The sequence below is a fragment of the Urocitellus parryii genome, chromosome 4 (assembly GCF_045843805.1).
Source record: "Urocitellus parryii isolate mUroPar1 chromosome 4, mUroPar1.hap1, whole genome shotgun sequence".
Lineage (NCBI taxonomy): Eukaryota > Metazoa > Chordata > Mammalia > Rodentia > Sciuridae > Urocitellus > Urocitellus parryii.
In genome coordinates this window covers 196280284-196297323 of record NC_135534.1, presented here as the reverse complement: position 1 = coordinate 196297323, position 17040 = coordinate 196280284, and the positions used below count along the sequence as shown (strand labels likewise).

At 42.4% G+C, this 17040-nt stretch overlaps 1 protein-coding gene across 1 annotated transcript in view; it reads left to right on the top strand.

Annotated features, from left to right (window-relative positions):
• The window catches only part of Brinp1 (BMP/retinoic acid inducible neural specific 1), a 119834-nt gene that overhangs the window by 88188 nt on the left and 14606 nt on the right, over positions 1–17040 (top strand). The window contains exons 5-6 of the mRNA XM_026408649.2: positions 1279–1515; positions 6366–6588. Coding sequence (XP_026264434.1) covers positions 1279–1515; positions 6366–6588 — 460 coding nt within the window. The remainder of the gene's footprint in view (positions 1–1278; positions 1516–6365; positions 6589–17040) is intronic.

Sequence of the window (17040 nt, the reverse complement as noted above, 5' to 3'; positions counted from 1 at the left end):
AGAGCCCTCCCAGGTTGAAAGTGCCTTAATGAGTTGAGCTGCTCCAGAGTCGTCCTTCTGTTGGGGCTATACAGGCAATCAATGCTTTCTGCTGACATTTCAAGGTACCAGAGTTCTCCCCGTGTCCAGATAAATCCTTCTCGGTCACTGGCTCTCAGGAGTAAGACTTTGATTATTCAAATACAGCGAAAAGATCATGCCATGCGGTTTAGAGTACTCATCCTAAAACCATGGGCTAGCTATAAAGGTCCTCAGTATGTTTAGTTTTAGAGCAAAGAAGAGACAACTAGTTATCTCTGATGGCCTTCTAACTGGTATTTTAGATTTTATGATACATAGTGGTATTAAATTTCATGGTTCTAATTATATCCTTCTTTCTCTTGAAGTCTCTCAGCACATACCTGTGACCCACCAGATGAACCCCAAATTCCTCCGTCTATACTAAAGCCCTTTGCAGTCTAGCCTCTTTACAACCTGTTTTCCTGCAGCACTGTACCCGCTTCCATCCAAGCTCATTTGTTTATCCAGAGCTCCCAGACTCATTTGTTAATGTTTTGCTCTTTCTGTTCCACTTTTACACTTTTTACAGTGTCTTTCCTGCTCTTATAACGTGGTGGTGATCTCTCGCTTATTTTCAGTTCTGTCCCCTGTACAGGTTGCCTTGCTATCTAGGCCACATTATTTGCAGTCCAGGCTGTCCAGTGCCTCCCATGGCCATCTCCGCTCTGTGCCTACAAAGCTGTTAGGATGATGTGTGTCCACTGTCTATCCTGCTGATTATATTGGAAACTCCTCTAGGGCAAAGATTGTGTTCTTTTTCTTTTTTTCTTTTTCTTTTTTAATCTCTGTAGATGGTGCCCAGCTCAGGACTTGTTCTTCATAAATAGGGTTCATAAATATTTTAAGAAAGGGACAGAAAATAAATGAAGGAAATAAAGAAAGATAAATAATAGTATTCTGCTTTCAATAAAGATTTTCTCCACGAATGGAAAAGGTACATATCAGATCTGCCCTAGACTCAGGACTAATATCACGTTGTGTAGTGTGCATTTCAGAGATGGCCAAGGTCGTGACCTGAGAAGCTGAAGTAGAAGTGAAGGAACTGCAGGCCTGGCTGGTTATGCCCTGTCTGGACCCACAGAGGCCCAGAAATAGTCTGATTTTAATACACAGGGAGAAATCTAGCGGCTTTGGATTCCTGTGTATCACCTTTGGAAACTGTTAATGAAACACCTTTTTTTAACCTTTCTGTTTCCCCCTCTTGCTATTCTCACACAGGTCTTCAGATAATCTTCCCTCAGTATCTGCAAGAGAAGTTTGTCCAGTCGGCCTTGAGCTACATCATGTGCAATGGCGAGGGCGAGTACGTGTGCCAGAGCAGCCAGTGCCGATGTCAGTGTGCCGAGGAGTTCCCGCAGTGCAACTGCCCAGTCACCGACATCCAGATCCTGGAGTACACGCTGGCCAACATGGCCAAGTCATGGGCTGAAGCATACAAGGACCTGGAGAATTCAGGTAGAGAGCCTCAGATAGCCTACGGCACGAGAGGGCCTTTGCAAAGCCCGGAGGAGGGCCTCATCTAATTGCAATTAGGTCTACGGTGAGGGGAAAACTCAGTGACCCAGACTCTTGTCAGTTTAGAGGGTCCAGAGCCAGGCATAGCAGCTGACATGGAGTGGGAACTCAGTAAATCTCCATTGGATGAAATAATGAATAGCATAATCCAGTTTGTGGTCACATGATATATGGTCTCTGTTGTCCTCAGAAGACAAAGTAAGAGCACTTATCAAACCCCAAGAGAGTGGAGAGTCAAAGGCATATTGATTCTTGGTCTGTGTGTGTGTGTGTGTGTGTGTGTGTGTGTGTGTGTAAATAAACACACATACATATGTATGTAAGTATATGTATATGCATGTGTATCGATATGTGCATATATATGTGTGAATATATATATATATTCAAAGCACTCACAGATTGTCAAGACTGTCAATCACTTCTCTTTTACAGTAATTTAGCTATTTCCTGATTTTCGTGGTTCAGAAAAATGAGTCACAGTGGAGGAACATCAGTTACCCAAGGTCATAAAGTGGGTTAAAATCTAAAGCTGGCTCTGCCTTTGTGGAGCTTTGAGTTTTGTGAGAAAGGCGTTAATGACACAACCATACAAATGGTCGTGACATTTCAAGTGTCCATGCTTAAAGAAGGAGGAGCTGCTGTGAGCAAATGATGTTGAGTGGGGAGTTCATGTGATCAGTGAAGTTAGGAAAGGCCATGTTGAGGAAAAGCAGAAGTCTAAGTATCCGACTGTGGTGCAGAGATCTGAGGGAGCGTGCAGGTAGATCAGGGAGATGTAACATGTGACCTATACTTTGGAGGAGGAGATGGTACCAGAAATAAGACAGGAAATATGCAGAGATTCTCAGATAGTTAGAAGGGGCAATGAGCAGGGTTTGATGGTGTATTGGATATTACAGTTGAAGAGAAGAGGTACTGAGATGATGTTCAGGAGCCTTGTTTAAATATGCACATGTTAGTTAAGTTGATGGATGTTGGTACCCCTCACTGAACTAGAACACCTTGGGAGGTTTGGAAAGAAGACAGCAAGATCAGTTTTAGACACGATAAGCTTGAGAATCCTTGACATTTCCAGGAAGAGATGCCAAGTAGGTAGTGAGCACATAATAGGGCTCAAACATTTGGTGAGTGAATGGACTGTGTATAGGGTGTTAATGCTTCTAACTTCACAAACTTTAAATTTGTTAAAAACAGCTGTGTTAAAGCCAGCAGTGGTATTTCCATCTTATAGAGCAGGGAGGACATGAAGACTCAAATCTTCCCCAAGGTTACACAGTTAGTAACTGACAGCCTTGGTAATGGAATCCTTGATTCCAAATCCAGTGCTCACAGCAGCTTTTGCAACTTATTAATTCTGCTTTACCCCCCAGGCCTTAGTTCCCTCATCTGATAAATGAGAGGACATGTTTGTATTTTTAATATTTGAATTTATGTAAGTCTTTAGCCAAAAAAAAAATCCCTTTGATCAAACAAAATCTTACCTTGGAGCCACTGTGTACCGCAGATAAAAAGCAGAGCTTTACGGAGTAGAGTTTGAAAATGACTGGTTTCTGTGAACCCCGAGCCCCCATCTAGCACTGGGAGCACAGGAGGCACCAGGGATTCTGCTTTCACAGGGTCATGCAGCTCGAAAGGAGCTGTGGAGGCCTATGAACCTGCACCCATTAGTCTATTTAAAATCCGAGGAATCCATAAAAGAGGTTCATGATGAAAATGTATTATGATGATTATTTGGACTGAAATGAAAAAAAAAGCATTTGATAAAATGCTTTTACAAAGAAATTTTACTGATTGCTAAAAAGCAGTCGGGAACTTTAATTCCCAAGGAACAGAAACCACTTCGAGTGGGTTAGAACCAGAGTTGAGATGGTGCAGGATAAGAAGATGATTCATGTTACACATTCCCTCCAGATACCCCCTCCTTATCCATGGGACATGGATTTGCCCAGTAAGATAGATCCATCCTTCTTCCCATCTGTGACTTGTGCTGGGATGTATTCCCTTTTGCTCATTTTCAGCCTTTACCCTAATGCCTCAGCCTCCAGTAACTTGGGGGGGGGGTAGTCAACAGGACCTATTTTCTATAAAGTGAGGTCTGTACTTCTTTCCTTTGGAGAGTCTTGTATCCTTTTAGACAAGAAACTTTAAATACAAAACTTTTAAATTCTATTTTCTTATCCAATTTGAATTTGAGTTTATTGAAAGGGCTGTTACCTCGTTAACAGAACTCTCTCTAAGATGAGCTCTATGTCATTCACGGGAGTCAGGCTGGCCAAGAGAGCATAGGTCATTAGGGGCAGTCTCCTGTCTTCAGTCAGCTCACTAAATAAATCAATCAGTGCAGAGCTCTAAGTTATCATGTTAGGTTAGTCAGCTTTCCATTTATTGTGACAGTATACCTGAGATAATCAACTTAAAGGAGAAAAGGTTTATATTTGTCTCACAAATTTAGAGTCTTCTTTCCATCTTTACTTCACCCCGTTGGTTTGAGACCAAGTACATCCTGGTGGGAATGTGTGGCAGAAGAGTTGACTCTTCATCTCATGGTGGTGGAAAGCAAAAATAAAGAAAGAGTCCCCAATCACCTAACTTCCTCCTAATAAGCCCCCCTCCTTATGGTTTCAACACCTCCCAATAATGCCAAGCTGAGAACCAAGCCTCTAACACAAACCAGGCTCTCATCAATCTTATGCTGCCCTTTATTGAGATATTATGGTATGTCTGTAATTATTTAGGCAGATGTGATCCTATGTCACTCTAACAGCATTTGAATTAGATACCATTGTACCCATTTGACAGATGGGGAAACAGGGCTTGAGAGAATAACGGTTCATAGTTGAAACATGATTTGAACTCTTGCATATCAACTCTCTGTAATAGGGTGCTAGAGGTTTTCTGGGGATCATATACTTTGGTTTTCAGCACTTATTATTAATTTTTTCTCTTAGTATACTGAGCCTCAGGACTGCCCTCTTTGAGTGTGGAGAGTAAGTGTAATATACAAAGTCCAAAACTATGATTTGGAGCCTCGCTAGGGTTTGCATTCTACTGTCTATTCACAGCTGGTCCTTGAGCAAATTAGCCAACTTCATTGTGCCCTAATCCTACAAAATAGGGGCACCAAACTACCTACTTCATGGTCTGATATAAAAATCAGTTCCGTTAGTGCTCAGGATTGTGTCTGTTGCCTATTGAAAGCAATGTAAGCATTTTAAAAAATAAAATGAGTGCCTAAAATGCCTGGAGATTTCTTGTATGTTTTTAAAATATGAAGTAAAAGTTTTAGGTTGTAAATAGATATGTGATTAATCCAAACATTGTCCTTTTCTCCTGAAAAATGATTACTCCTTCAATTATTTAATTTTCCCAGTGGTTGGAGATGGATGGTGGGGCTGGTGAAGCCGGGAAATTTTAAACTTTTGAAAGCAAGATTTTGGGGTTTGGACCTGGCTCTTGTGGCTAATCAGCTGGGTTATCTTCAGAAAAGCATTACCCCACCATGAGCTTCAGTTTCCCAATCCTAGATGGAGAGCAAGAAAAACAAACTGCATCATTTCTAATACCATGTCAAGTTGTAGCCAATAATGATGTTTTTGAAGCTCAACGTCACAAACTGAGATGGAAACTTTCACCATAGAGAGCCAAGAGTTTGGCATCCTCCCTTCCCCTCCCCTCCCCTCCCCTCTCTCCTCCTCCTCCTCCTCCTCCTCCTCCTCCTCCTCTTCCTCCTCCTCCTCTTCTTCTCCTTCTCCTCCTCCTCCTCCTCCTCCTCCTCCTCCTCCTCCTCCTCCTCCTCCTCCTCCTTCTTCTTCTTCTTCTTCTTCTTCTTCTTTCTCTCTCTCTCTCTCTCTCTCTCTCTCTCTCTCTCTCTCTCTCTTTTTGTTGTTATTGTAACAAGGATTTAATCCTGGGGCCCTTAACCACTGAACCATATCCCCATCCTTTCTTATTTTTTATTTTGAGTCACTGTCTTGTTAAGTTGCTGAGGCTGGCTTTGAACTTGCAATCCTCCTGCCTCAGTCAATGGAGCACCAGGATTACAGGCGTGGGCCACCACCATCAGTTGTCACCATCTCTTAAACTGGGGTTTCCCAAAGCCTGAGATGATCAATACAACTGCACTTAACACTTGGGTACCGGAATGGGGAGGATCATCCATTTCAGGTCTCTGTCAAACCTTCAGATTACATCAAAAGAGAAAGTTTCCGTTTGGTGCTAATATGCCTTTAACACCTTTCTCACACGTGCTAATTTTCTCTGTTTCAAAGTGAAAAAAGGCATGAGGGTTTGATCACTTAGCAGGCAACAGTGTCTGACTAGAGTTTATTCATACTGTTTTCTTCAAATTTATTTTTATAGCTACCATTCTGCTGTAGGCATGCAATAGTGATTTTCAACGTAGAATTGCATTAAGAAAGTGTTGCTTCAATTTTTAATTTTTAAGTTAAATTTTAATTTTTAAATTTTTAACTATGGTGATTTGATTCAAAGAAAAGGCTGCATATAAGTGCAAATGAGATGTGAATATTTTCCTAAAGTTGGCGTTCCAATGCAGAAGTCTGGGAAACCCTGTCTTAAACAAGGATGCTGTGTGAGGATGCATGTCATTAAAAACGCACAGCGGCTTTTGCCTGCCTCACAGGAGAGCAGGGTTGTGCAGTGCTCCGTGGGCCTTGGACAAGTTGGTTTTATTTGCAAGCCTTCTGCATTAAGAGGCAGGGCTAAGTGTGAGAGCTTCTGATGGGTGCTGTCAGCTTAGCCTTTCTCTCTTGACCTTTGTCTCCTGCTAGATGAATTTAAGTCATTTATGAAGCGTCTCCCCAGCAACCACTTCCTGACCATCGGTAGTATCCACCAGCACTGGGGCAACGACTGGGACCTGCAGAACCGCTACAAGCTCCTGCAGAGTGCCACGGAGGCTCAGAGGCAAAAGATCCAACGCACTGCCCGCAAGCTCTTCGGTCTCAGTGTACGCTGCCGCCACAACCCCAACCACCAGCTGCCTAGAGAGAGGTATGTGCTGCCACCACCTCGGCTCTGCAGGCACCAGTCGGTCACCTGGTGTTTCTTAGATCATGTCCACTTATTACAGAGGGAAATGCAATGGAGATGGTGCATCTGGGGTGGTAAGCAAGGCCCCGTACTGTTCAGATCAGCAATGCCTTGTGACTGCCTCTGGCTTCTCACCTACTGGCTCTGGCCACATTGGATTTCACCTGGGTTCCTGAACATACAATGAACTCTCTCTGTATCAACCTGTTCTGCATCCACAAATTCTACTAAACCTGAATTGAAAATATTTGGGGGCGGGGGCGGGAATTGCATCTGTACCACTGAGCAATGTTAAGACTTCTGCTCTTGTCATTAGTCCCTAAACAATACAGTACCATGGCGATTTACATAGCATTTACATTGTATTATGAATTACAAGTAATCCAGAGATGACTGAAAGTATTCAGGAAGATATGCATAGGTTATATGCAAACATCACTCCCTTTTACATAAGGCATTTGAGCATCCACAGATTTTGCTATCCATGGCAGTCTTAGAATCAGTCCCCCAGAGCTTCCAAAGGAAATTGCACCATGAGCTTCCAGCCTTGGGTTTCTTTCTGATCTGTCTGACTGAGGAAGAGAAGTAACACTAGCCCTAACCGCTATGTGGCCTTCTTCTGGTGGCTTAAAATGTAGTATCTACTTAACTTTAAAATTACTTGGCAAAGTAGACTTTAACATCCCCATCTTAATGGTAAATGTATTGGGTTAGCTGACGAGTCAGTCAACTCAACTTTTGAGGGCTTTTGACCAGAGCCTGGAGTGAAATGAGATGGATGGGGCACTTATAGCCAATCATTTAAGACGGCCCTCACTGGCCAGGTCCATGAGTGGGCCCTCACCTGACAGCACGTGCCTCCTTACGAGTCTCACTGCCCCACTTGACTCTCAGAGGCCCAGCCTGCCCTGAATGGACCCGCTTTTTCTGATGGATGGTGGGAAATAGAGACGGACAGGGTGCATGCCTTCCCAGAGTCAGGGCTTCCTGTCCTCTCAGGCACAAACAGGAAAGGAATCAGGATGAAAATCTGGGTCCTTCAGACCATTATTCTAGGGAATTTTGGGCTTGCTGCTGGGAATTGTTGGTAGTGGTGACTCCAGGGTTTCTATGAGGACATTGCAGGACAGCAAGTAGTTAGGGTTGGTGGTTTACCACCCTAATTCATCTGGAACAGCTCTGCTTCTGTTCATTTCAGAGCTGAGAGTTTTGCTTTCGATTTATTTTAAAAAGAAATCCACTGGTTAAAAGAAATGAGCCAAGTCAAACTCACTTTTCAGGCTCTGGCAGCCATAATTGTGTGTGTGTGTGTGTGTGTGTGTGTGTGTGTGTGTGTTATATAAATTTGATGCCCTCTTGTACAGTCCAGGAAACTGAAGTTCAAAACTAGAAGAGAACAAATAATTGTTCCAAAGCTACAGTGTAAATTGGTGGCTCTCAAATAAGAGTGATTTTGTCCCCTGGGGACATTTGGACATGCCTGAAGACATGCTTGATTTCTATAACAGGGAGTGGGTGCAGTTGTACAGGGAGTTCTCCAGAACAAAGAAGTAGCTAGCTTCAAACGACAGTGATGATGAGTTTAGTAAACCTCATGTGAAGGGAAGAGACAGGATGCCACCTACATCTTATCCCCTCAACACCTGCTCTGCTGGCACTCAGGATTTAACCCCTTCTGGGTTCTTTTAGGTAGACCCTCCAACCTAACCATCCTGTCCATGCACCTAGTTTCTTTCATCCCCCATGAAGTCTTTTACAATTGCATCAGACCATACAGAAGGCTTCTTCTTCTAAGCTCCCATTTACGTAAAACCACTTTTCTTGGTGTATTTCTCTCTCTTTTCCCCTTTATGAAATGGACTCTCTATGCCCTTGAATGAACTCATTTCTGATTTCTTCAATCCATCCAACTGTGAGCCCATTGGCTTTGTACCTCATTTGCAGTAATTATTTTGTGAATCAAGTAGATTTTGTCTGCCAGTCTCTTACTTATTAGAGTGCTGCTGGACCTGGGACCTGGGACTAACACTTGCAAAATGGCTTCCTTGTCACATGCAGTAGATGCCATCACTGCCACCATGAATATGTTTCTGAAGCAGCCTTCTCTTAGATCCATCAGTCATCTGCCACATGAGCAGCATGAGGCACTGTGGGGACCCAGAAATGAACATGGTGGGGTGTGTGAAGGGTTTTGTCGGTCATCTATGTTTCAGTTCATATGAGCTAACATAACTCTACAGCATAGACTGGGTGGCTTAAAGAGCAGAAATTTCTTATCACAATTTTGACAGCCAGAAGTCTGAGAGCAAGGTATCGGCAAGTTGATTTCTTCTGAGGCCTTTCTCTTTGGCTTGCGGATGTCAGTCTTCTTCCTGGGTTTTCATGGTCTTCCCGCTGAATACATCTGGGTCCTAACTCCCTAAAAGGACACTAGTCATATTGGATTAGGACTCAACCCTTTTAACTTCATTTACTACTTTAAAAACTCTGTCTCCAAATGCGGTCATGTTTTGAATTACTGGGAGTTCAACATTGGAACTGGGGAGGGGTGGTAATTCAGTCCATAACACCCTAAAGGGTAGATTGGGGTTGAATCCTTAGGTCAAGAAACTGTGCATCCTAAGGACTGATCATGCTGGATGCAAATCTTGTAGAGGAGAGTCACATTGAGCTATTACAGGCTTCAAACAGGTGCATCTGTCTTTTGTTAATTGTCCTCTCAGAGAAGGGAATGCAGGGTCTAAGTCCAAAGGCACTGAGCAGGCACTTATGTTAGTGAACAAGAAGAATCTCCAGAGCTTGGCATCACTGAGCATGCCAGCTATGGAGAAGACTCTGGAAGATTCCTGAAGGAGATACCTGGACGGCATTAGAGGGGACAGAATGGGGTACCGGGAAAAACACCCAGGCAGAATCATGGAGCCCCATTTTGAGATTATGCTCTACCATGAGTAAGCTGTGTGACCCTTGACAAGTCACTTTGCTCTTCTGAGCAAGGTGCCCACTTTTGTGAATAAGTCTCTTCTCCTCCTGTGCAAGTTGTGAATAGCTAGAAATGTGCTGTGACCTCTGGGAACTTTAAAGAAAGAACTCTCTCAGTGATGCCCTCATTCTCCTAAGAGGAGAGAGCATGCCCCAGTCCTCACATCCTCCCTGCATTCACCTGGAAAGCAGGCCTAGAATGCCACCACAGGAAAGTCACTCAATTATATTCATTTAAAGAGCACTGAATGTTGCTGCTACGGGAGTGGGAACACATGGAAACTGGGCTCTGAAGGCTTCCCAGGACAGCTGAGCTTCCTTGGCCTGGCTGTGGGCTGCTTCCTGACATCTGAATCTGAGGCTCTAATGAGCATTTCTCACACGACAGGGCACCTATCTGCCATGGAGCAGTGTCAGACAGAGGTGCTAACTCTGGGAACCTTGGACCACCTCTAGCTGAGCGAGTTTGTATTTGCAAATGAACTGATTGCTCAGCTCCAATTTGTCTGCTTGTTGAACTCTGTAGGAGACAGAGTGCTCTGAGCGGGTGCCATTACTGCAACAGGTGCCAAGGAGATTTTTACTTGTCTCACAGAGGGGTGGCATTTGCAGCAGGATGGGAGCAGGAAGGAGTGGAGGGCATGAGCTGCACATTGATGGGTAGAAATCCTGCCTGCATCCTGTCACTTACCAGCCATAGGGCTTTATGTAAGTGCCTGTACCTCGTTTGCTAAACCGGATAATGACTTGCCTTCAGGTTTAGTATGAGGATTAAGATTTTAAAAATTAAAGATCCTAGTAAAGTACCTGACACAGTGAAAAGGGAAGAAGAAAGAGAGAGAGAAAGGAAGAGGGGAAGGTGAATCTTAGTATATATGTTCTGAATGCCAAGCATTTTACATGAATTAAACAAGTCCTTTCTCTTACTGTAGATGATAGCCCTATTAATGAGGTGCTTTTGCTATTTTTTCCACCATATATGGTTGGCCAAAAGCCTAGCCCAGGTGGAATATCTGAATGCTGGGAGATGCAATTCATTGCAGGAGCTGGGGCTGGGGAGTTCTTTTTTTTTTTTTCTTTTTCTTTTCTTTTTTGAGATTAAGTACTATAGGAGAAACTGAGTACATTGGATATGGAGATGACTATACCAGATAGAGGGCAACTAAGATAAATAATACTATCACAAACCAATGCTAATAGCAACTGTCTTTACAGGTAATTGATCTGGCTGGGTGTAAAGATTTTGGAGTGGGACTGGCAGATTTCATAGCCCAGCTCTGTCCGCTGACATGGTTATTCTGGGAGAAGTCACTAACAATCCTTGGGTCCCCATTTCCTCATCTGTAAAATGGGGCTGATAATCGTGCCCATGTCATAGGGTTGTATTGAGGATTAAATATCCACACCAACATCAAGTGCTCCCAATGGTGGCTGCCACGTGGAAACACTCAGTACATGATAGCTACTCCTCACTGTTTCTTATCCACACACTGACATTTGCATATAAATTTCTGATCACAGGGACTGACTGTTCAGGATCATGGCATATATGTTTTTTTCATCTGATCCTCACTCTATCACCATGAACTAGATGCTCTTGGACCCATTTTATAGAAGAAGGAACTGATAGGCAGAGATGTCATTAGCTTATCTAGGGTCACACAGGATCAGACTGATCTTACTGATTTTGCCAGTGGGCTCCTTGTCAAGATCCCTGTGCAGAGAAGCAAGAGCTCCTGTTTTCTAAACAGTGTGCAGCTGCAAAGAGAGGTTCTGTGCTGCGATTAGGGCCTCTGGTGTGGCCAAAGGCAGGGCAAGCTCACCAAGGCTGGGCAGGTGTAGACTAGGATTGAAGGAGTGTGATGTGCTGAGATTCAGGAAACAGGTCTGGGATGAGCCTGACTCACCTGCAATTGCAAAGCCTTGAATCACGTTTGATCCAAGCAGATTCCCAAGTGGACACATTTCCTGGAGGCCACAAGAATAGGCCTGGCTCATTGCAGGCCAACTGAACACATAATTCCTGAGCATTTACTATGGGAAAGGGTTTGGATGCACTGTGATAAGTGAGACTTCTCCCACACAAGGCCCAGTGCTTGCTGAGATGAAAGTAATAAAACTAATTCCAGACTAACCCTGCTGATGGGAGATTAAACACTCAACCGAATTTTTATGGGGTTCCCATCTTGTGTGAGATTTCACTTGAGTTTCTGGAGACACCATGATGGACTTCTGTTATCTTACAGGGGAGGTGGCCCTCATGTCAGGGCATAGTACTGTTGTTGGACATGTCAAGGGAAGATGAGGACCCATGAGGAAGTTTCTGTGTATTGTCTCACCACCAGGAAATCCTTGAGTTGTATAGAGTTAAAAAGAGAGAATGAGAAGAGATAGACTTTGGGTTTTCTCACTGCCATGACTGGACACTGAGACTTTGTAGCCTTGTTTTTCTCAGTTGTATAATAGACATAGTCATTTCTGCCTGCTGCCTCAGAGGGCCACTTTTGGGCTAACCATAGATGTGAGTAGCCTTGTGAAATCTAAGTGCTGTACAGAAGGGGACTATGCAAGCAAGGTGAACTTGAAACCATACCCATAGGGAGAAGAATGAGGATAAATTCAGGTCCAAGAGAACATTTAATAATTAACACTTCCAAAGCATTCACCGTGCACCAGGCACTATCCTGAGTTTCACTTCATCTAACCATTGGAACAATTCTGTGAGGTAGAACTGATTCATCCCACTTTATGAATGAGGAAATTAAAGCACAGAGATTTAAATGACTTGCTAAAGATTATGCATCAGGCAGGAGGTAGAAGTCAAACTTAGGAAGGATGAATTCCTGTTCCTTCTACCCTATTCTACCTGTCCTGAGGTTCGATGATCCAAGGTGTTCAGGTGGCCAGTACCAAGACTGAAAATTGCATCCTGATCTCAGAAATCACCTCTTATTACAAAAGGGAGAGGAAGGGAAGGAGGAAGGATGGAAGGATGAAGAGGGGAAGAAGAAAAGAGGGAGGGAGAAAAAGGAGAAAAGAAAGAAGGTAGAAAGGGAGAAAGAAAAGAGGCACAAAATAATGTTGGGAAATGCTGAATTCCACTGGCTTTGGTGCAATACCACAAATGTCTACTGACCACCTGGTCTCCCAGCCCTGAGCCAGTTGCTCAAAGGCATTTAAAGATACAAGCCAACCGTGATTTTGCCCTCAAAACATCATTGTCTAGCCTCTGGATGTGTTGAAAAGGGCATTGTTTGGGAAGCAAGGGACCTGAATTCAAGTCACCCCTGCAAGGGTGGCGTATAGTTGATGGTGAACCATTGTTGCTCTCTTTTAAATAGAACAGCTCTTCAGCTGTTTTCTCTATGGGAATTCTGAATTAAAACTCATTTGGGAAAATAAAGTGATTTTTTTTCCTAAAACAATTTGAAGACAATGGAGCTTAATTATCTCAGAGGTCCTTTCCAACGCTAGGAGAAATAGCACTCACAGAGAAGGAGAGAATAATAGTTCAATTGAGAAATATTGGGAGAAGGTCAGTAATTGAAATTTTGAGCAGCGTTGCTTTCAGAAGATGCTAATTAGTCAATTTTAATGAGTTGCTTAGAGTTCAAACTAAGATCTTCTTTTGCCTGAAATTACAACAGCCTCTTAAGTAAGTCTCCCAGAATCTACTCTGATCACTTCCCAATTTATGTTCCAAGAGGGTCTCAGAATTATTACTTAACAAGCAAATCCAATCATGTCCTGTCCTTGCTTTAAACTTTTTGGTGACTGCTCATTTGCTTTTAGTAGAAAAAAGCAGAATTTTAAGGTGACCTACAGATCTGCCGTTACCTGCCTACCTGCACCTCTTACATCATGTTTCACACCTGTTCTTGTCTGGTCATCTAGAGCCCCACACTGGGCTTTCTCTTCACCAAATGTACGCTGCCCGCACCCACCCCAAGGCCACTATGCAGGCTGCTCCTGGGATATGACTTCCTCCTTCTATTACTTTCTCTTTCCCTTGAAGTAGTAGCTTCTACCCTTCCTTTAGATCTCACCTCCAATGTTCCTTTCTCAGTAACAGTTTCACTCCGTTGAAGGGCTTTCTCAGGACCTCGTTCATATGCTTTCTTGGCATTCCAAGTCCCCAACTGCATTGCAAATCTCAGTTTACCATTATACCTTTGTTTATCAGTGTCTGTCTCTCCCATGAGGTACCCAGCACACAGAAAACTTTGTGTAAGGGATGGAGAAATAGATTATTTTGTATTGAGATTGTGTCCCCAAAGTCATGTTGAAAATTGAGTCTATAAGCCTATAAATAATAAGCATATACATAATCTGGGGATTTTTTTACATATGTTGAATATGTTTAAATTGTCTTCTTCATTCACCAATGGAAAAAACTAAGAACAAGGGAGTGAAATGACTTGTCCAAGTTCACTGGGGAATTTTTGAGAAGACCATGACTGAAATTCAGGTCATCAGACTAACAGTTCAGGCAATTCGTAAAATGGAAACCATAAATGGAGATTTCAGCTGATCCAGGTCCAAATCCCACTAGTATCTCTTGTGAATCCTATTATGTTGGGAAATGTTCCTCATTGGGAAATAGAAAATTTTAAAACAGGATCAAAACAAACACTTCTTAGAGCTCATTCATTTCAGTAAATTGAAGCAAAATTCATACTAGGTTTGTTTAGTGTCGATGTGATTTGAAGCTTCTTTCTTGAATTCTACTGATTTTTTAAGAGATTATAGTATGTCGAGGCAAAGCAGATTCATGGAAGATTAAATCAATGGCAGTCAGTATAATTATTTGCCTTTTCCAATGACTCTTGGTCTTTGGTTTATTTTTACTTCTCAAATTCACACGGCCTTGACCTGGTGGTCCAGGCTGCAGCCCAGCACAATGTAATTATGTATTGTCGGGATGGAAATTTCTTGGAGGCATCAACTTCAGGCTCCAATCTTGGGGCCATAACTTCTGAACCCATGTCAGCTGTTGACATATTCCCCCATCCATCCAGTGCTTAATTGGTTTCTATACAAAGATTCTGGCTACCAGGATAATCATTAGCACTAATCAGATGACCCTCCATCTCCACAATGGTTTCCATTCTTCTTTCTGAACTGTATACAGGTTGCCTCCGGATTGAATCTTCATATTTTCTTGTAGTGGGACAAAATGATGTGGCTTCTTACACTTTACTGCACCCAAGTCAGTTTCGACTCATCAGACTGACTGTTCTGGCCTTGCCACTTATTAGGTGTGTAACAAGCCTTTAAACCTACCAGAACACTCTGTTTCCACATCTTCTTGGGCAGGATAAGAACAGCTACCCTATGGAGTTGGTGGTCTTAATCCAGCACAGTAGTAGGCTCTGGGGATTTGATGATGATACTGTTTCCGCTTCCAAAAAAAAAAAAAAGAAAAAAAGTAGATGTTTTTGTTGTATGAGACAATGCATGATCTTACCAAAATTAAACTGTATAGTAGAACTTCAGTAGAACTTTGATTCTTACAACTCTTAAGTCTGACAGGGCAGGTGTGTGACTACCAATTCCATGTCCATGTCAACCAGGCCCAGTATGAAGATATCTAAACTTCAGTTCCTAGTTGGTATGATGGAGTTGATGGGAGTACCTAACCTAGGAGAGTCAGTAATAGTACTTATATCACATATGCCTCCACATATGCCGCCTTTAGCACATAGTCAAAATTCAAAGAACAAGGCTTCTTCTCAGACAAACTTGGAGACCCAAAGTTTGTCAGTGAGTAGAAAAACTGAAATTGAAGGAGGGATATATATATATCAGCCATACGTGCTACACATAAATAAACCATTTTGTTTTAACTTACATTGTATAAGTGTGAATTCCTTAGCGATATTTTGAAAGTAGAACTAAAAACTCTTTTGGAAGTGTTGGTGTATTCTGATTGCATTCTACCGACTTTCTTGTATAAACTTACACTCATAGTCATATAATATTTCCCACTTTGGCTTATACAAAGTAAAGCAACAGTTTGGACCCTTTAGAAACAATTTCAATATTTCTAGATTTTTATAATCTCTCCCAATCTTTCTCAGTTACTTTTATTTAAATTGATGACCATTTTTGTTAGTTACTGATCTTTATAGAATTTTCCAACAGAATTCAAATGAGTTTTCACCTAGAAGAGCAGCTCACGCATCACTGATTTATTCTACTCTTAATTTCATGATATACTTATAGCAGATACTGTTACCAGGAAATGAAGTTCCACTGATCACTTCCACTAAAATCACCAGACAGAGGTTGGTAAAGAAAATAGGTTATTGAAAACCAGCCTTGAGGAAGATAGAGGAGACCTCTTTTGTCTCACCTCTTCATCTGCAGGGGACTCAGGAGCATGAATGTCCTTTATAAGAGCAGACAGGGTATAGTGGGACAAAAGACAGGAAATATATATACACAGATTCAGCTGGACCGAGCCCCTCAGAAACACATCAAGGTCTCTGTTTCTCTGGGGTCTTCTTGAGGCAGGGGGCAGCCCCTACCCTCCATTCTCAGAAGAGGAAACTCTAGACACCAAAAAATAGTTCTCAGATAGTTTTAAAATATGAATTTGTAAAAAAAAAAAGTTTCTTTTAATTTTAAAGGGACTCTGTTCCAATACAACTGACATAAACAGGTTCAGGCACAAAGAAAAATTTAGTAAGTTTGTCTGTAATTGGTAGGAATGGAAATGTGTGGGATCCAAAGAGCACAGCAGCCAAGAGCACTCAGTGCTTCATGGGCAATGATGCCATATTTATCTGATGGAAGGGGGATTGTCAGTTTCCTGGCAATCAGTCACATAAAGGTCAGTTACAAGAGCTTGTCCTGCTGAAGACTGAAGCTCTTATTCTTGGGAACCTGCCCCTGTGAGTGAGGCAAATTGCTCCAGGTCATGCAGCAAGAAAAGATAAAAATTGTGGACACATATTGACCATTTATTATGCACCAGATACAGTATTAAATGCCTTACATGAATTAACTCATTTAATCCCTACAATAATCCTATAAAATAGGTACTATTATGCTAGGGTTTTGAGTAACAATAAAGATAAATCCTACAAGAGAAGGAAACGCATTCTAGTTATGGAGATTGGAGAATCTGCTCCCTCTTTGCCAGGATTACACAATTTATTCATCCTTTGAATTTCAGATTATCCCCTGGTATCTGCAGAATGCTTGGGCTGATATCATGAAGCAGATGCTAATGCCCTACTGTGTGTCTTTACTGCATCTTGCATTTCATTTTTTCACCCTAACACTTTGTCAAATTTACAATGGTGTGTTCCATCCCAGACTTCTTTTACTTAGCCACAGATTCTATAAGGGTGGAGACTCTGGTATTTGTTTTGAGCTGACCAGTGAGTGCATCCTGGTGACAGGTAACAGATCTGGCACATAAGG